Here is a 20,050-nt window from a genome sequence, read left to right on the forward strand (position 1 = left end):
CATCCCAATCCGAAAGAAGGGCAATGCCAAAGAATGTTCAAACTGCTGCACAAGTGCATTCATTTCTCTTGCTCACAAGATCATGCTCAAAATCCTCCAAGCTAGGCTTCAACAGTATGTAAACCAAGAACTTCCAGGTATATAAGCTGGATTTAGGAAAGGAGAGGAACCAGAGATCAAATTGCCAACATCCTTTGGATGATAGAAAAAGCAAGAGATGGAGAAGGAAATGGCAACCCACTCCAGTACTCTTGCCTAGAAAATTCCATGGATGGAGGAGCCTGGTGGGCTACAGTCCATGGGGTTGCAAAGAGTCAGACGCGACTGAGTGACTTTTCACTTTCACTCTCACTTCCTAAATACAATTGGTGGTTCTGATTATTGCACTTAAAACTGGGATATTGGACTATATTTTCAGTATTCTGTTAAAGTACTGTGTAGATAAAATGACATTAAAAAATATTGTTACCAAGTGTCATCATATAAAAAAAAAAAAAAGAAAGAAAGAAAAAGCAAGAGAATTCCAGAAAAACATCTACTTTTGCTTCATTGACTATGCTAAACCCTTTGACTGTGTGGATCACAACAAACTGTGGGAAATTCTTAAAGAGATAGGAATACCAGACCACTTTACCTGCCTCCTGGGAAGCCCCTAAGCAGGTCAAGAGGTAACGGAACTGGACATAGAATAAAAGACTGGTTCCTAATTGGGAAAGGACTATGTCAAGACTGTATACTGTCACCCTGCTTATTTAACTTATATGGAGAGTACATCATGTGAAATGGCGGGCTGGATGAAGCACAAGCTGGAGTCAAGATCCCAGAAAGAAATATCAATAACCTCAGATATGCAGATGACACCACCCTTATGGCAGAAAGCAAAGAGAAACTAAAGAGCCTCTGGATGAAGGTGAAAGGAGAGTGAAAAAAAGTTGGCTTAAAATTCAACATTCAAAAAATGAAGATCATGGCATCTGGTCCCATCACTTCATGGCAAATACATGGGGAAACAGTGGAAACAGTAAGAGAATTTATTTTCCTGAGCCAAAGTCACTGCGGACGGTGACCATAGCCGTGAAATTAAAACATGCTTGCTCCTTGGAAGAAAAGCTATGAGAAATCTTGCCACTGTGTTAGAAAGCAGAGACATCATTTTGCCAACAAAGTTCCGTCTAGTCAAAGCTACGGTTTTTCCAGTGGTCATATACGGATGTGAGAGTTGGACCATAAAGAAGGCTGAGCACCAAAGAACTGATGCTTTTGAACTGTGGTGCTGGAGAAGACTTCAGAGTCCCTTGGACTGCAAGGAGATCAAACCAATCAGTCCTGAAGGAAATCAACCCTGAATGTTCATTGGAAGGACTGATGCTGAAGTTCCAATACTTTGGCCACCTAATGTGAAGAGCCAACTCATTGGAAAAGACCCTGATGCTGGGGAAGATAGAAGGCAGGGGGGAAGGGACGACAGAGGTCGAGATGGTTGAATGGCACCACCGACTCAATGGACATGAGTTTGAGCAAGCTCCAGGAGATGGTGAAGGACAGGGAAGCCTGGCGTGCTGCGGTCCATAGGGTTGTAAAGTGTCCAGAACACCTGAGAAACTTAATAACAACAACTGGTTGCCTAAGGTGGGTATGAGATGGTGCTACTCTCTTGCGGACATTACCTGTAACTACAATTTTTGACCACTGCTGCTTACTGGCACCTCTAATTCACAAGGCTAGGAGGGCTTTTAATGACAGCTTCCCTTAGTAAAAGACCTGGAGCAGTTATTGCCAAAATACATTCCAAAAACAATTGACTTTAAGGAAGCCAAAATGTGTTTTTTCCCTCAAAGATTTTAAGGAGGGAAAAAAAAAAACAGTCTACCACCAGAGAAGCAGCAGCTCGGGGCCCCTAATTACAGTAGCATTGCTAATGAAAACTCACTGCAGAAGTCTAATCTTACTAGTCAGGAATGGCCATCCTCACACGTCTACAAACAATGAATGCAGGAGAGAACCTGGAGAAAGGGAACCCTCTACGCTGTCGGTTGGAAGGTACATTGTCCACAGCCACTGTGAAGGACAGGCTTCACTGCCAGAAAAAAAAAAAAAAAAAAACTTTCAAGAGAGGCTAAGCTTAGGATCTGACATGCCCCCCACCATGGGTCTACATCCCAAGAAAATCATCATTCAGAAGCATACATATACCCTAAGGTTCAGAACACACTACCTGTAATAACTTAGACCCAGAACCAGTAAAATGTCCTGGGACACATTAGAGCTTAAAGAAGGTGTGGTACATTTATACAATGGACTATGACTCAGTCACAAAAAACCAGCCCTGAAATGATGCCCCTGGAGCCTCAGTGATGGACCTTGAATGTTTATACACCAAGTGAAGTCACTGAGGAATAAAATACATATGATGTCCCTTTCAGGCAAAATTTAAAAAGAGATACAAAGGAACTAATTTTCAACACAAAGAGAGACTCTGAGGATTCATACGCAAAGTGTTCCAAAGGGAAAGTGAAGGGCCAGTGACAAATTAGGAGATCAGGAGTAATGAGATTATCTTCCTCCTTCCTTCCTTCCCTATACACATAAATCTGAATCTCCAATAGACAGTCCACAAAGACCTGATGTTCAGCACATGGAACTTTGTTCAACCTTCTGCAGTAACAGCTATTTTAGAAGCCTATGATGAATAGATATGCTATCCTTACAATGTCATAGCTGAATCAGGCAGCTGTACCCTGAAACGAGTACAGCATTACAAATCAACTATACTCCAACATACCATCGCCATGAAATGAAAATAAAGAAAAGCAAAGCAATGCCTCGTTTCTTCCCTCCCACCTCCCTGTCTTGGGCTGCTATCACATCCCTGGAGCCTGAGCAGGCTTGAATTCTGTGGACTGTGCTGGGGTCAAGACAGCTAACTGGGTCCTCTTAGTTGAGACTCCTCTTAGACCTAGAGAGTCTGGTTTGCTCTAGCCCTAACCAGAGTCCCCAGTGTACCCCGACAATGGTGGCTGGTCCCTGTTGCCTTTAGGACCCTGATAAAGTAACCTCATCTCCCGGTCTCCTGGTGCTGGGGTTCCCCGCTCAAGCCTCCTTCAACATGGTGCTGTGGTCCATGGGACTGGTCTGGAGGGAGGGGGTGCGAGGCTTTAGGGGGAAGAAGTAATGAGACAAACTCTTGGGTGTTTGCTCAGGCACATTCCACTCCCATTCACAGCCCAGCAAGCCAACTTTCCCTAAGGCTGCTTGCCTGAGGAACCACAGGTGGGCATGAGAAAGTGCTGCCGTCTTGTGGACACTTCCTGTAACTACAACTGGGTCACTACTGCTTCCTGGAGCCTCAAATTCACCAGGCCTGGGCGGCTGCTCATGACAGCTGCCTTCAGGCAATGTCCTGGGGCGGGTATTGCAGAAACAAATTCCACACACAACCAACTTTCAAGAAGTCAGTTGCCACAGGTCAATTTTCCTTACAGCCTTGAAGTGGTGAGGGGGGGTGCGGGGGGCAGGGCGGAAACACCAACAACCACAGGACAAGATGCTCGGCATCCCTAATTATTATAGGAATGCCAATCAAAACAAGGAGACATCAAATCCCACCAGTCAGACTGGCCATCCTCACAAGTCTATAAACAATAAATGCGGGACTGTGCCTGGAGGAAAGGGAATCCCCCTACAAGTCGGAAGGTGGGAATGTATATTGGCAACAGCCACTCCAAATGACAGTCTCCGAATGCCTCAAAAAAACTGTCAAGAGAGCTAAGCCTAGGATCTCATATTTCCACCCCTGGGCTTCTACCCAGAGAAACCATAATTCAAAAAGATACATGTACCACAACGCTCACTGCAGCACTGCTTACAACAGCGAAGACACAGAACCAGCAAAATATCCACCGACAGATTAAAGATTAAAGAAGATGTGGTAAATATATGCAGTGGACTATTACTCAGCCATAAAGAACCAAATGAAACTATGCCACATGGATGTACCTTGGAGGATCACATACTAAGCGACAGAGGAGACAATAGCACATGATGTCCTTTTTAGGCAAAATGTATAAAGATATACAAAGAAACTAATTTACAAAACAAAAGGACACTCTCAAAATTCAAACACAAATATAGGGTTTTACACACACACACAAAGATGTAGGGCCTGGGATGAATTAGCAGGTGAGGATTAACACATACAGAGAAGTACGTATCAGTAATAGATAATCCACAAGGACCTGATATTCAGCACAGGGAACTTTGCTCGTCCTTCTGCAGTAACTTCTATGGCAAAAGAACCCCAAAAAGAATAGACACTCTGTATGAATATGCAGTAAATGAATCAGGTGGCTGCACCCTGACAAAAAAGAACGTTGCAAATCGACTATATTCCAACATATCATCCATATGAAATGAAAATAAAGAAGAGCAATGTCTAGTTTCTTCCTTGCAGCCTGCATGATTTGGGCTGTTTAATCACATCCCTGGGGCCTGAGCAGACTCCGTCAATGGCCGGTGGGTTCGAGACAGCCAGTGGGGGTGCCCTTAACTGACCCCCCTCTTAAGCCTGTAGTGTCTGGTTTGCTCTGGCTGGGACCAGGGTGCCCCAGTCCAGGTCAGCTCTCCTGCAGCGGAACCAACCTTAGTGCACCCAAAGGATGGTGGCCCGACCCTCCGGCCTTGAGGACCTCGGTAAAGTCACGCCGCCTCCTCCATGTCTCCTGGTGCTAGGGTCCCCAGCTCAAGCCTCCTTTCTGAAAGTGCAGCCTCCCTGGCACCTCAGCAGGGTGCTGTGTCCCAGGCTGAGATTATTCTGGAGGCAAAGAGTGGGGGGAGCTTTAGGGGAGAAATAATTAGATACAAGCCCTCGGGTGTTTGCTCAGCCACATTACACTCAAGTTCACAGCCCAGGAAGCCAACTTTTCCTAAGGCTCTGGTTGCCCAAGGAACCAGAGGTGGGCATGAAAAAGTGACATTTCTGTTAACTACAATGGGACAACTGGTGCTTACTGGCACCTCCAATTTACAAGGTTTTGGGAGTGCTTAATGACAGCTGCCCTCAGGAAATGTCCTGGGTGAGTACTGCAGAAATAAAATCCAAACACAAGTGACTTTCAAGAACCCAACTGCAACAGCAACATTTTTCTTACAACCTTTAAGGAGAAAAAACAAAACAAAACCACCACAGGACAGGATGATCGGTATCCTAATTACAGGAAAGCCAATCAAAACGATGAGAAATCAAATCCCACCAGTGAGAATGGCCATCGTCAAAAGTCAACAAACAATAAATATGGGAGGGAGCCTGGAGGAAAGGGAACCTCCCTACACTGTGAGTGGGAACAACCACTATGAACGACAGTCTCCGAATGCCTGAAAAACACTTTCAAGAGAGCTAAGCCTAGGATCTGACATTCCCATGCCTGGGCTGATGTTATGCAAAAAGCATAATTCAAAAAAGACACCATGTACCCCAATGTTCACTGAAGCACTATTTATAGTAGCCTAGATTCAGAACCAGCAAATTGTCCACTGACAGGTTAAAGCTTGATATCGATGACATATATATACACACACACACATATATATATATTCAGCCATAGGTATAGAATGAAATACTGCCACTTGTAACAACATAGATGGACCAGGAAATGATTATACTAAGTCAGACAGAGAAAGACAAATATTGTGTGATCTTTCTTATAGGTGGAATTTAAAAACTAATAATCCAAAAATAAAAAAAAAATAAAAAAATAAAAAATAAAAACTGATAATCCTGAACTGACAAAACAGACTCACAGCCTTTGAAAAGAAACTGGGTTACAAAGGGGGAAGTCGTGCAGGGTGGAGGGAGAAATTCAGAGGTTGTGTTTAACACATACACACTTATATAAAGTAGATAATTGATGAGAACCTACTGTATATAGTTACAACTATCTTACAATTCTGTCAGAATTTACATGGGAAAAGAATAAAGACTAGATACAGGGCTTCCCAGGTGGCACTAGCGGTAAAGAATCCGCCTACCACTGCAAGAGACACAGGGACCCGGGTTCTATCCCTTGGTTGGGATTCTCCCTGAAGGAGGAAATGGCAACCCACTCCAGTATTCTTGCCTGGAAAATTCCATGGACAGAGGAGCCTGGTGGGCTACAGCCCACAGGGTCACAAAGAGTCAGACACAACTGCATGCGCACACACAAAGGATACATGAGCATGTATAACTGAATGATTTTGCTGGACACCTTGAACACACACTACATGATCGATCAAGTATATGCCAAAATAAAAATTTAATTAACAAAAGAAAATAACTACCTATTTTTTTTTCAGGCTTCTGATACCTTGGCCTGTGTCACGCCCCTGGAGCCTGAGCGGGCTTGGTCTCAAGGCTGGAGGGTGGTAAAGCTCCGGGGGCTAGGGAGGCTGTGTCATCAGAGAACCTCGCTCGGCCCTGTAGGGCCTGCCCCTCTAAGATCACAATCTCCAGATCCAGTCAGACCCTCCTATAGCTAAACCAAGCCTAGCGTACCCAAAGGATGGTGGATTCTGGGAGCTAGAAGATCTTTTTGACATTTTTAGTTATTTTTAACAATTTTTTTGGCCACACCACATGGCATGAGAGATCTTAGTTCGCCAACCAATGGAACTCAGGCCCCTTGCACTGGAAGTGTGAGTCTTAACCACTGAACTCCCAGGAAAGTCCCAGGGCTGGAGAGCTTTGTAAATTCACCTGGTTTTCACGTCTCCTAATGGGGGGGGTTCCCACCTCCAACCTTCTGCCTTAGACTCACCCTTCCAAGAGTACCCTCAGCACCCTGAGTGTAGCAGTTTTGCAGGGGTTTGGATTTGTCTGCGGGTGGTGAAGGGTAAGGTGGAAGAAACAAGACGCAAGCCCTTGGGTGTTGTTTCTGGCACATCCCACTCTAAGTTACAACCCAGGAATGGGACTTTTCCCCTAAGGCTCTGCCAAGAGTTGGGCAGGGAGAAATGCTGCCGCCTTGTGGTCATTTCTTATAACAACAAATTGAAAATCGGTGCTTCTGGGGCTTTATTTTGTTGTTCAGTGGCTAAGTGGTGTCCCACGCTTTGGCGACCCCATGGACTGTAGCCCACCGGCTCCTCTGTCCATTGGCTTTCCTAGGCAAGAATACTGGAGTGGGTCACCATTTCCTTCCCCATGGGATCTTCCCGACCCAGGGATTGAACCAAAGTCTCCTGTATGGCAGAGTTTTCTTTACAACTGAGCCACTGGGCAAGTCCAAGCTATGGCCTATAACTGCATTAATAATGTCCACTTCAGGGACTTCCCTGGTGGGCCAGTGGGCCAAGATTTTGCACTCCCAATGCCAGAGGCCCAGGTTCCATCCCTAGTCAGGAACTAGATCACACATGTTGCAAGGAAAATCACAGATCCCAAGTGTCTGCCGCTAAATAAATAAATAATGTTCACTTCCTAGAGCTGGCCACTGGACTGGCAGCTCCACGGGGTAGCTTCCCCTACCAAGAAGCCACACTGAGAAATCTCACTAGACAGCTTAATTCTGTGATAAAACCGACAGAGCAAGATTTGACAGGAGTTAAGCCCTCTCTTGCTACTTGGGCTAATGTATTTACCTCTCGATAACCATCTAGTTCTCGATTACCTTCTGACAGAACAAGGCACAATTGGTGGGGTAACTAACACTTCCTGCTGCACCTAAATCAATGCAACTGCAAAGAGAAAAGTTAAAGAAATAGACACCCAAGCAGCAATGGCTTCACAACTTTGGCAGGGGCGCTGTCGCCTTCACTGTCTGGTCAGCAGTTAGGGAAGCCCTCTCAAAGTTATCCTGGTTCCTTCCCTTTCTAGACCCTTGAGTGAAGCAGTCCCCAACCTTTCTGGCACCAGGCACTGGCTTCCTGGAAGATAATTTTTCCATGGACATGGGGTAGGTTGACTCTATTATTTCTATTATTACATCAGCTCCATCTCAGATCGTCAAGGCGTTATTAGATCCTGGAGGTTGGTGACCCCAGCTCTAGTGGCTTTTTACTGTTCTCCTTTTTGGCCCTTGTCTGTTTAACCCCTTGGTTAAGTTTGTGTCTTCTAGGTCCCAACAGTTTTCAAGTAACGCTCATGATGGTTCAAGGATTTCAACCCATTCCAGCTGAGGGGAACCCAGGTCCCCGAAAGCAGTCAGCGAGGGACTTCTACACCTCTAGGGTAGGCTAGGATCTGCGGTTTCAGAAGAGACCTTCAGCCCCTTAACCCTCAAGAATAAGGGGTGTAGAACCCCTCAGAGGGGAATCAGACAGGCTGGGACATGGGACCCTTTGCTGCAGTACTTAACGCCTGGACAAGCATCTCCTGGAGCAAGAGACTACAAAGAGATTATAAGGCAGTGGTTCCCCAACCGTTTGGGCAACAGGGATTGGTTTCGTGGAAGACAAATTTTTCCAGGGACCAGATGGGAGGGATGGGGGTCGTTTCAGCTGGTAATGCAACCAATGGGGAGAGGCAGAGGAAGAAGCTTTGCTCGCTGGCTTGCCCTCTGCTCACTTCCTGCTGTGCAGTCCAGTTCCTAACAGGCCGCAGACCAGTGTCAGTCCTAGGCCTGGGGGTTGGGGAACGAACCCTGCTGTAAGCAACTAAAAGTAACTGTACACACCTGCGGTTAGGGCAAATTATAAACAAGACACAAGAAAGACCAAAAAACCAACTGCCACACCACAAGGGGGTGGGCTGATCACCTGAGCCACCCCTACTGCCTGAATCACAGATGTGACCCTACCCTCACCCCATTTAAGGAACCCACGCGCCCCTCCTCCCTGCAAGCAAGCGAGAGCACCTGTTGCTTGTTGGGTACCTCTGGCTTATTTTCACTCCCTTGTTCTGCAGCATGAGTCCCAATAAAGCCTTGCCTGAATTTCTCATCTGGCCTCTTATCAACTTCTACTGATTAAAGAGTCCAAGAACCTGGGTCGGTAACACTAAGACCAGCGATTGTCTGCTGGGGCCATTCCAGCTTCGGCTGAAAATGTGTTTATTGCATTAGTACAGTCGGCCTGTCCCACCCCACCCACCCAGCCTGTTCACAGCTTTCTGCTCATTGCCCAAGAGGTGGTCCTTCCTCCAGGGTGGGCATTCCGGGCACCACTCCCACCCAAGTGCTCGGGGAACCCTGCTTCTCTGCCGCCTCCCGACCAGCCGGACCCTGTGCCCAGCCTGGGCCGCCCCTATCGGGGTTACATTCAAGGATTATCCTCTTGTTAATAAATAAGCCAGCATGGCTGCCCCTTGGCCAGGGCCTGTCGGTCGGTGTCGTCCCTCCATCAGGCAACGACGGGCCCCTAGCCGTCTCCCAGGGTCTGAGCGCCCCCTCTCCCTCCTGCCGCCGCCTCCCCAGTCCCCAGCGTGGGGACGGCCAAGTCACCAGTCGGCTGCGCTGCGCGGGCCCCGCTCAGCCCGCAGCTCTGGGGCGTGTGTCCTCCGGTTGCGGCCCTTCCTCCGTGACTCAGGGACCTGTGGGCGCGACGCGGGCTGCGGGCGACACATTCGCAGGGAGTTCGCACCACCGCCGCCGCCGGGCTCCACCAGCTGCAGAAAGTCCCGGTACCAGAGCTTGGGGCCCGGCGGGGCGACTGGCGCAGTATCCTCGGTCCGGGCCAGTCTTTCAGCCTGTGCTGCACTCAGCACGTGCAGCGCCAGGCGACGCAATGGTTGCGAAAAGCCCTGCTCCACCGCTGCACACAGGTACACGCCGGCGTCCCCACGCCGCAGCCTGCGCAGCAGCAGCCCCCGCCTCGTGCGCTCCGCTCGCTCCTCCACAGGCACCTGCAGGTGGATCGCGGGAGGCGAGGAATTTAAAGGAACGGAGGGGGGCGGGGCTTATCTGCACGTGAGGGCGGGTCGGAGACTTCGGTGGGCGGGGCAAGGCGGGGCTTCTCTCTGATAGGGCGGGGATGTCAGGCGCCTAGTTAGAGGAATGGGGCCTCAACTGATGTGGAGTGCGGGCCAGGGACCAAACTGGACATTAGGGGTCTGATTGGGCTGAGACTCACTGGGCGGGGCTGGATCGCATGTAGACGTGCGGAGCGGGCCAAGGGCCTCATTAATCAGGGCTGGCACTTTCTGGACGTTAGGGTTGGAACAGGGCCTGTTTGGGGAGGGGGTGGGGGAGGCTCACCTGAGTGTAGGCCGACTCCCCCGCGCGCTGGAAGGTCCACTCCACGTGCGCCTGCAGCGATCGGGGCTCACACTCCAGGAAGGCGCTACCTCCCTCCACACCCAGCACCTTCTGCTCCAGCAGCGCAGGGTGGGATGAGTCTGGGGGCAAAGGGAATGTCAGAGTCAAGCCAAGGAGGACAGGGCGGGGCAGTCTTTAAGCGCTGAGGGGTGAGAGCGGCTGAGACACTCACCGCCGGAGCACAGTGTGCTGGGGTCGCCGTTCCTTACGTCCTGCCGTCGGAACCGCCTGGGGATGGGGAACATTAGAGCCTCCATGAGCGCGTCTTTTAGCCAGGGATGGATTAAGACTCCCTCCAGGCAGCGCGTCCTTGACCATGCTCACCTCTTGGCACTGGGCTGGAAGCGAGTGCACTTGGCCCCATCCCAGGCACAGTAGGGATCACGTGCCAGGCAGCATTCGGCACAGGCACGGCCGTGGGCAGCGCAGCGGTGCAACGGGATCTGGGCCACCCCGCTCCGAGAGGCTACGTACAGTTGGTGCTAGGGGAATAAGGGCTCCAGGCAGACCGAGGGAGGCCCAGTGCTCACCTCCCATAGGTCAGGAATCCTTCCCCCCCACCCCCTTTGATAAAAGGGAACACTGGGGTCTCAAGTCACAGAGTCTAGCGAGGGCAGAGCCTGTCCTTGAAATGGAAATTGGGGCTTATCATTACCAAAAGAATGGGAGTGGGGGCACCTGGGAACACTTTGGGTCCATTCCACCCCCAAGCACTCTGGTCACTTACCCTCTTGGAAGAGATTTGCATGCTGGTGACAGCAGCTGAGTCCTGAGAAGGAGGAAGGGCTCTGGGATCATGGCTCCATGGGGTGGGGGTCCCCCAAGCAGTGGGGGCTAGGTCTCACCTCAAACATGTGTAATTCCTCCAGGAGCAGCCCCTCGGCATTCGGCCTGCCATCCTTGGGAACAGAGATCACCTTCAGCACTGTGCCTACATCTGCAAGGATGAGAAGGGTGGGTGACTCTATGTGCCCCCTAACAGCTAGGGCCAGGGATCTCCTTGCCTCTGATGCCTCCACCCACAGCACGGCTGGAGAGGTGAAGAATGTGGGTTGGAGCAATCAGAGCAGCATCCAGAAGGAGATGGGGGACACAGCCCTGGGAAACATATGGAGATGGGTCTGAATGCAGGGAAATTCCACTAATAGGCCAAAGAGCCTGCGCTGGGTTTCGTGAGTGGTTGTGGAAGGACCCCGACCTGTGCCGATGAAGAGGACATCGTAGTATCCGTCAGCAGCTGCGACACGGTCCGCAGTGATCTGGGTGAAGGTGTACCCGGCTCCCACTTGTTGGAAGAGAGGGCGCCCACCGATGGGCAGGACGGAATTGTACATGAGGGGGTGGTTCCGGGCAAACTGGATGACATCATCAGGAAAGTCCTTGGTGGAACTGAAGGTGCCAAAAGTCTTGCTGGGGCACTGGGAGGTGGAGAGGAGGCATGACAAGGATGTGGATAAGAAGGCCGGGTGGGCAGCCCTCCACAGGAGACCTCCCAGAACTTGGAGTGTGTGTATGAAGGGGCGGGTATTGGACAGAGCCCTGCCCTGGGAATCTGAGGGGGAATCATGACCTTCCCCTGAGGAACCCTGTCTGATGAAGAGGATGTTTTCCCAACCATTAAAAAAAGAAAAGGAAGAAACCACATTCACCAAAAAGACCCCAAGTGAAGTCCTCCACCCTGCAGGTTTAACTGGGTTGTGGAGGCAGTCCCTGGGCTACGCACCATGCCAGGCCGGGGGTAGGGGACACGTCCCTGGTAGGACACCCACTGGTGCATGGGGCCCTCCTTGTGTGCAAAGGGTCCCAGGAAGGCCCGGCGTACATCATTCATGCTGTACACGCACACGGCAGAGCCCTGGAAGATGCTGCTGCAGGTGAAGGTGTCAGTGGAGCGAAGGGCTCCAGTGGAGCCCGGGCCACCCTGCCCACTGCCTCCCACACCTCACCTGGATGTAGAGAAGACAGCATAGAGCAGCGGGGTCCAGCGATCTCTCGAGGACAACAGGAACACGTCCTCTGTGGGGAAGGGACCACGTTGGGGGAGGGTGAAGATCCAGGCTCCAGGGTCTATGGCCCTGCATTCACGGACCCCCACCCTCCTCCACTCCTGCCGCTTACGGAGCTGGTCAAAGTTCGTGTCACCCTCGACACCGGGCACTGAGCAAACCAACCGCGCCTTCAGGAACGTTGTCCACTTGTTGACCAGGCTGCGCTGGCCACCTACGTCGTTCTGCAGGGGCCAACAGGAGGGGATAAGGGTGAGGCCCCAACACGCAAAGGGGCTGTGGCAGAATCCCTGAATGTGACCCAGGAAGGCCTCACCCTGCAGATCTGGCCAACGCGGGACACAGACAGGCGTCCCAGTGCCGGCGTGGCCTCCACCGCCGACTCACGGAAGAAGAAATAGATCTTGTCATCATCCGGGTTCTCACTCTCCGGGATCCAAAAGACCTTGATAAACTTGGGCTCTGGCCACAGCAGGAGGCGAGGGGTCAGTGAGGTCCTGGCCCTGCCTCTCCTTCTCTTTAAGCCAGCAGAAGCCCTCAGGGCAGCCACTGACCACCCCACCTCCAGAAGCAAGTTCGATGGGCTCCTCAGGACAGAATCAAAAAGATGAGGGCCTGCGAGTCAAGCAGCAGCCACGAGAGGGCAGCAGAGACCATGGCTACCTGGGCTCACAGGCAGGTGACCTTGGCCAGCGGCAGGCCGCTCACCCCTCCCCTCCCCTGGCAGTCCTCCCTGCCAGTGCACCAAGAAAGGAGCGATCCTGAGTATCTGGGTTTTGCTTTCACTTATGAATCTTCCTCTCTAGCGGGAAGTAGATGCCCTGACTCCTGCTTCAAATACTCTGCTGGGTCTCCTCACTCTTAGAATAAGGTACTCTGGCCCTATCCTTTCCTCAGAGGGCAGGCCCCTTATCGTTGCTGCCTTCAAGAGTCCGCTCCTTGGCTTATTCCTGTCCCCGGGGCCTTTGCACTCATCCTTCCCTCTGCCTGGAATGCTCTTCCCAAAATCCTGCTGTGTTCTGGGAATTAGCTCATTCCTCTTTCCAGCAGAGTGGCTTCCTGTCCCCAACCCTCCCACCACCACCACCACCAGCACGACTCCCACCTAGTCTCCTCTTCCCTTCTCCATTCTCTCACGGTATCTCCTGGCCATTGGAGCTGATCTTATCGTGTGTTCACTCTGAGGTCTGCACTCAAAGAGGGCATGGGTCACACCTATCTCGTCTCACCCTCTGACCCAGTGCTGAGTGCAGGGCTTGACCCAGGATAAGCATCTGAACAGCAGGTGCCTTAATCAGCACCTGCTCTGTTGGAGATGAGGGCCCTATCCCAAAAGTACCCACCCCCACCCCCCGAGCCTTTCACCGTTGAGCCAGCGGGAGTCATGCGGCTCTGTCCGGAGACTTGGACGCTGGCCCAGGCTGCGGAAGATGGTGAAGTCCCGGCCCATGAGGTCCGCGGCTACCCCTGAATACAGCTCTTCCCCTGTAGACACAGCAAGGCTTGCTGAGTGACACCAAAGGCTCATATGTCAGGTTGGGGGAGCTCTGGGGGCTCTTGGGGAATCAGTGAGGTTTAGGGGGATCCCTGGGGCTCTAGGGAGGGTCTTGAGACTTTAAGAGATGCTAGAGTCTCTGGAGGGGGGGTGAGGGTTCCAGGAGCTCTCCTGGGGTCCCAGCCTTTGGACTCACCCACCAGCACGGAGGCAGCCCGATGCCTGGGGTCATAAGGACTCTTGCCCTTGCCATCCTCCAGCCTCCGAGGGTCCAGCCGGAGCATGGGCTCCTGGGAGGCAGCAGGGAGTTACTCGTGCAGGCCCTTCCTCCTTCCTTGCCCTCCCTGCCTCCCTCCTTGACCAGCTCTGGCCTTACCTCCAGCCACTGGCCCACCTCCACAAACGCACAGACAGGGTGGAAGGCCCCTGTGCCACAGGCCAGCAGGTGGGTGTGGTTGTAGGCATGGAGCACCTTCACGAAGTTCATGCACTCCGTCTAGCATGCAGGCAGGCAGGGTCAGGAACAAGGAGGCATCCCTCAGGGAGGTGGCCTGAAGGGGTCCCCGCTCACCAGCAGCGCCCCCACCCCTTCTTCTTCGGTACATCAGCCCAGGCAAGTACTAACATGGGCGACACGGACCCGGGTGCCCTTGGGGACCAGCCCGGCCCTCCCACCTCTCTCCAGAAATGGGCTCATGGGGAAGCAGAGGCCTGCATTGTCCACCGTGACTCAGAGGCCCCCAAGAAGAATCACATGAGCCCCCCACCCTGACTCACTACCTCCGGACTTCAGTCACCTCGACCCTCCTGCCCCCAATCCCAGCCAGAACAGGCGGCCCTCTGTTTCAGCACTGCCCATCGCTAGAGTGAGGGGCTGACCCGCCCCACTCCCACCCGGGTGGCCAACACTCACGCCAATGTCCTTCCCAGCCCAGTTGCACTCCTCTCGCCATTCCACACGGGCCGGCCAGGCCAGCTAGGGGGAGGGTAGGGAGGGCGAACACAGGGCAGGGCCTCTAAGCTGAGGGTGTCCATCCGGGGACCCAACCTCCCTGGGGCTCTTTCCTGGGGGGGTGGTGCTGAGGCTGGGTGGTGGTGGGGTTTCTGGCACCTTCTTTGCCCGCTTGCTAATGTTATCCAGGCTGAGGGAGGCCACGTGGTTCTCGGCACCCACAAACAGGCGCCCGCGTTCCTCATCGAGAAGCAGCGCTTCATAGCAGCAGGTCCTCTCCAGCCTGAAGGTCCGGAGACCGTGCCGGGCCTGGAGCTCTGTGGGGTGCGGACACCACTGAGGATTCGCCAGTCATGCTAGAAGCTTCCTCCAGGTCAAGGTTGCACATATGACCTGGCCCACACACAGGTGGATTTACACATGTGTGCGTTTACAACTCGGGAGGACAGGCCCACCCAGGTGCTGGCCGAGCAGCCAGGGTGAGCAGTGCAGCCCCCCACCCCACCCCCATGGGGGAAGCAGGTGGAGCTTCCAGGGCGTGCTCGGACAAGCAGTGTCTCCAGGCGGTGCACAGGCAGGCAAGGGTTCTGGGGTAGGGCTGCATGTTGGGCCAGCCAGAACCCAGACCCCAAAGTCAAGCTGAGGGTTCTCTGCCACCTGCCTAGGTTCAGTATGATGCCGCTGCCTAGTTACCACCCTGTGTAGAGGGGGTGTGGGAAGGTGGCTCTGATGCCCGCCCCCCCCATCTCAACCTTCCTGGGAGCAGGGGATGGAGCGGAGGCAGGATCTGTTGCCATGGGGACAGAAGGGGTCTTCCTGGGAAAGCATGAGGAGAATGTGGGCAGAGAGCTTGGGGACTGAGGCCAGGAGAGGGTTAACTGGAGATGGCCTGAGCGTGCCCCCCAGTCCGGGGCTGGGTGGCACACACACAGGGTGACAGCAAACACAATGCCCCCTACCCACCCTGGGCCCCTCTCCTCCCTCCGGTCTGCCAGGTGCACCTACCTTGGAAGGAGAGGCGAAGGCGTGGGGTGCTGGGGGCAGCACCCCCCAGCCCTGCTGCCCAGAGAAGGGCCAGGCCCGGGATCATGGCGGCAGCCTCGGCCCGCCCCATCCCCGCGGCTCAGGGAGCTCAGGGTTCAGCGGGCGCGTGTGGAGGAGCCTTGAGCCGCCCTGGACTCTGCCCCGGGAACTGGAGGAGAAGGAGTTGCAGCAAGGAGTGAGGGCGGGAGGCTGGGGGTGGGGGGGGGGAGTCCCCAGGGATCAGATTACAGCCCCTAGGGAAAGAGGCTGGGGGGTCGCATTCCACTTCCGAGCCCTCCTCTCCCTCGCGGGGTGCCCTGTCTGGCCACAATCGCAGACACACCCACGCTGGGCACACCCTCGGGGTCAACCCTACACTGGCAGACGCCCGCCCCACCACGTCACCCTCGCCAGGAACCCGCCCTCCTGTATACACACCCACAGGGATTAATTCACCGAGTCAGTGCGCCTACTTCATGCCAGCCGGGGACTGGGGCTAGGGGCACTGGGGCACACAGGCAAGGTCCCCCCTGCAGGAGAACGCAGAGGACCAACGAGGATTCGGGTTGCTTGCAGTCCCTACAGATGTGCCAAGTGCAACGAGCAAAACCAGCCGGTCATGGGTATGAGTGTAACAAGAGGGGGTCATGCCTCTGGAGAAGGCTGTGCACCCACGGATCCTCAGAGAGACAGAGGCACCTTTGGAGCAAGAGCTAATAGTGTGGGTGCCTGTGAGCATGAATGTGCTTCTGTGGGTCCTTTGTGTAGCTGTATTGGGCATCTAAGTATTGTGTGAGTCTGCATGCACATCTACACATACCTATGTGAGACCATCTGGCATATGTGCTATATTGTACACATAGGTGTGATATGCATGTGTGTGCACACACATGGCATTGTATGCATGTGTACGCAGGATGTACATATCAGGGGTGTACACTTTGTAAGCATGTACATGTGTGTCACACATGTGTGTATGGATGTGGGTGCAAGTGTATGCATCTCTCTTGACATGCAGGTGAGCAAATATAACTGCAGCGTCCATCACTGCTTCAACTCTGAGACACCCGGGAAGCCCACTTCTCAGAGGGAGAAGTGCAGCTAGCTGGGAGACCCAGGGCTGGGCAGACGCCTCAGTTTCTGACTTGGGAGCTGCGCCCACTTGGACCCGGCAGCCCCAGCTTTGCGCTGGACCTCTCTCTCTCCCCACCCCAGAGGGCGGGAGGGGCCGATCACACCCAGAAATGCTGTGATCTCAGACTTCAGACCCAAGAGGAATCAAGCGGGGAGAGCCAAGGGCCTGGGGCAGCCTCTCACCGCCCAGCAGCTCGGGGGAGCTGTCCTTCCGTCTCCAGGCTCTTGCGTCTCCCTCAGCCTCTCCATCCCGTCTTTGCCTTCAAGGGTTTCCCCATCTTTGAGCCCCACCACTTCTGTGAGCCAGAGTCCGTCTTCCCTGGACCCCTCACATGGGGCCAGGCTCTGGCTGCAGTGCCCACCCTCCTTCCCAGAAGTTGGCTGGGCAGGTGCCGGGCACAGTAGCCCTGGCATGGGGCAAGGTCCTGGGGCACGATCAAGTGAGGGGCGCAGCTGCTATGGCACGTTCATCCCAAACCGCGCTCCCCAAACCACCCCCCTAGCTCTGCCGCTGCTTCCAGACCCCTCCCACCCCAGGACTCCCACCTCCCTCCTTCCTGCCGCTGACACTTGCCACTGCCTCTTCTAGGCCCGGGAGGTCTGCGGCATCCCAGGACGCCAGGCTGACTCCCCGCACTCCACCGAGAGCTCCGGCAGCGGTGGCTCCTCACCCCGCTGCCTCTTCTTATCCTGAAGAAGGTCGGAGAAGCCGAGGGGCCCCAGGGCACCCTCTGATGGCTCCTTTAAGGAGCAGCCCCCGCCCCCACCAAGCCAGCTGCGCCCGCCCCGCCATCAAGTTTACGGGGCGGGTCGGGTGACTGGGCAGGCAGCCGGGACCGGCTGGAGTTGGTGGCCTGGCCAGAGTGGAGCGGGCACGAGGCGGGGCGGGGGGCGAGGGGCAGGGCCGACCCCTCCCCTGTGGGGCTTCACGGCTGGAGGATGCCCCACGCAGCGGTCCTGGAAGTGGGGCAGGCCGTCCGGGCAAATAAGGAAGAAGCACTAGAGACTGCAGAGGAAACGGGCAGACCCTCTGCACCCTGGGAGCTGGAGGCGGGGAATGAGGGGGCTCAGCTGCCGCCTGGGTCCCCAGGAGTCTGCTGAGAAGGGCTGGTCAGGGAAGGGGTCCTCAAGTGGAGATCTGATGGGCCCCCGAGACCCAGCCCCCACCCTGCCGCAGGGCTTGGGCAACTTAGTACTTCTGCCACCTGGCTGGCAGCGGCTCTGATGACGGCCAGTGTGGGGCGGGAGAAGAGGGCTCGAGGGGCAGGGTGGCGGCTGGAAGTCAAGTCTGACTTGGGCACTGCAGGGTCTGGACCCATTCAGAGACCGGTCCTGACCAACGGTCCCACGTCTGTGTTGGGAGGTGAGGGGTGTTCTATGCCATGTCCATGGACTGTCTTTCTTCCAAGGGTGTAGGTGGCAGGCAAGGTCTGCCTCACCAGAGTGAGATACCCCAGGGGGCTTCAAGGATAGGAGGGGGCTTTTCAACATCTCAGCTGGGAAGGGTCTGTGGCCTTGGCCTAAAGGTGACTCTGGGGGACACACCCTGTTGATACTGCCAGGGGTACTTCCTTGGAGGAGCTGAATGTCAACCATGGCCAAGGGGGTCCTCAGGTGCACCTGGGTAAACATGCCAGGGCTTGAGGGCAGGTGTCTTCCACCCCTCACTTCCCTCAAAATGCATCCTCTTACATTTTCCTCAAGGCTGACTGGCAACTCCTCGGGGGTCTGCAAGGGAGGCCATGGTTCTCTGGTGCATTTCCTGCGAGATCCTGGAGTAGAGGTGTCTGTGCCCAGTAGGGTTGGGGGGTTGGGGAGGGACCTGCCTCTCTTAACTGAGCCTCAGGCCTGGTGTTTCTGGCCTGGTCTAGCTGACTGGTTGCCAGTGAAGGGTGGGCATCCGTGGGACAACCAGGGGCCTTCAGGAGGGAGAGTGGGGGGACGCAACCCTGCCTGAGCCCCAGGACTTCCAGCACATGGCCTCTCTCCCTCCTCCCAGGCTCTTTTGCTTTGGGTCTGGGCAGCCTCCTCTGGCCCCATGCAAGCAAACAAAATTCTTTGGCTGTTTACAATTTTCCACCCAAGCAGCCAAGATCAGCAAGTGCCTTTGAGGTCCCCACCCAACCCCACGGTGCCCCCTACCTGACCCCATTGCTTTTGGTTCTTCAGGCCCAGGGTCCCAGGCTCTATTTCATGCCCCTCCCCCAATAACCCCAGTGTCCATATTAGATAATGAGATCAGGACCACCCCCCCACCCCGCCCCTGTCTTTCCAACATCCTGGGACTCAACCCCCAGCCAAAAGGATCAGGCTGTTCCCCGGTCCACGTGAGTCCTTGGCATTGCCTTCCAGCTTCCAGATGTCCCCGGAGCAGGGAGATCCCCAGCGGTGAGAGCTCAGGTTTTCTCCACGAGGTCTTTCTGCTTCTCAGTCCTGGGTCCCAGAGCATGCAGACCCTGGGGAGGGACTTCATGGAGCCAGCCCTCTAGGGTCAGTGGGTCACACTGGGCTCTGGAAGGCCCCTAGGATTCTGGATTCACACAGCCTGGGTCTGGGTCTCAACAGAACTGAAGAAACCAGGGGAGGCACAGTGCCTGGTGCTGCCTGGTGCTGCCTGTCAGCAGTACAGCCTGCTAGGGCCTTGGTTTTTCCTTCTGGAAACAGCTGGATTGTCGTGCCAAATGCCAGCACCTGCCTCCACAGTCCTCACTCTCAGCTGGGCGTGCCCCCTGCACCCTGCCTGGACTCGGTGGTGGTGTGACTGGGCTGGGTGGGACATCCATTTATGGAAGACTGCAGCCAACCCTCTCAGTGCCCAGCTTGGGCTGGGTTGAGTCCCGGCTCCGCACTCACACCTGCTTTAGCCATCAGGGCCGGTGGCTCCAACGGCTGGCTCGACCTTTCCCTCTTCCGGCCACGTGGGGACTAGGACGTGCTACCCGGAGGAGGACTTTAGGCAAGGGGGGGATAAGCGGTGGAAAGCGGGCCCTGGAGAGCCCAACTGAGGCCTGACTTCCCCGACACTCTGCGAGTCACGCCAGGGGATCTCCCGGGAAGGTCTGCCTGGCATTGCCCTCACCCACCCCCAGCCTGGTGTCAGGCTCCCAGAGGAACCCCCGTTGGCCCACCTTTTTGGGAAGATGAGCTCCTCCCCTCCTTGCCTTCTGAGGGCCATGTCAGAGCCGGGGTGGAGGGGTTGAGGGAGGGGCCACCG

The 20,050-nt window shown here is 54.5% G+C and overlaps 1 protein-coding gene across 5 annotated transcripts; it reads right to left on the reverse strand.

The window, feature by feature from the left end:
* Positions 1 to 9,043: 9,043 nt before the first annotated feature.
* Positions 9,044 to 20,013, reverse strand: SEMA3B (semaphorin 3B). Of its 5 annotated transcripts, none has more exons than XM_065933643.1 (18): positions 19,965 to 20,013; positions 15,685 to 15,871; positions 14,839 to 14,996; positions 14,641 to 14,703; positions 14,104 to 14,223; positions 13,924 to 14,017; positions 13,598 to 13,717; positions 12,549 to 12,694; positions 12,345 to 12,456; positions 12,173 to 12,242; positions 11,950 to 12,094; positions 11,425 to 11,644; positions 11,072 to 11,163; positions 10,954 to 10,995; positions 10,551 to 10,708; positions 10,399 to 10,454; positions 10,167 to 10,306; positions 9,044 to 9,814 (listed from the first exon to the last, which is right to left on the reverse strand). In XM_065933643.1, exons 2-18 carry the CDS (start codon positions 15,791 to 15,793, stop codon positions 9,410 to 9,412), a joined length of 2,250 nt encoding a protein of 749 aa, XP_065789715.1. In that variant the 5' UTR covers positions 15,794 to 15,871; positions 19,965 to 20,013; the 3' UTR covers positions 9,044 to 9,409. The 5 variants fall into 5 exon arrangements, with proteins under 5 accessions (XP_065789715.1, XP_065789717.1, XP_065789713.1 ...); XM_065933645.1 differs by lacking the exon at positions 19,965 to 20,013 and adding an exon at positions 17,411 to 18,977 and having other exon boundaries at positions 11,950 to 12,091; XM_065933641.1 differs by lacking the exon at positions 19,965 to 20,013 and adding an exon at positions 17,411 to 18,977.
* Between the last annotated feature and the right edge of the window lie 37 nt (positions 20,014 to 20,050).

Source organism: Muntiacus reevesi, chromosome 4, assembly GCF_963930625.1.
Source record: "Muntiacus reevesi chromosome 4, mMunRee1.1, whole genome shotgun sequence".
Lineage (NCBI taxonomy): Eukaryota > Metazoa > Chordata > Mammalia > Artiodactyla > Cervidae > Muntiacus > Muntiacus reevesi.

Bases quoted from the DNA above. Each gene is read 5' to 3' on its own strand.
- SEMA3B (XM_065933643.1), bottom strand. From the start codon at position 15,793: ATGGGGCGGGCCGAGGCTGCCGCCATGATCCCGGGCCTGGCCCTTCTC. The intron at 11,645-11,949 runs GTGCGTAGCCCA...TCCACCTCCCAG, and splicing joins CCTACCCCCGGCCTGGCATG to TGCCCCAGCAAGACTTTTGG. The intron at 10,709-10,953 runs GTAAGTGACCAG...TTATTCCCCTAG, and splicing joins TGCAAATCTCTTCCAAGAGG to CACCAACTGTACGTAGCCTC.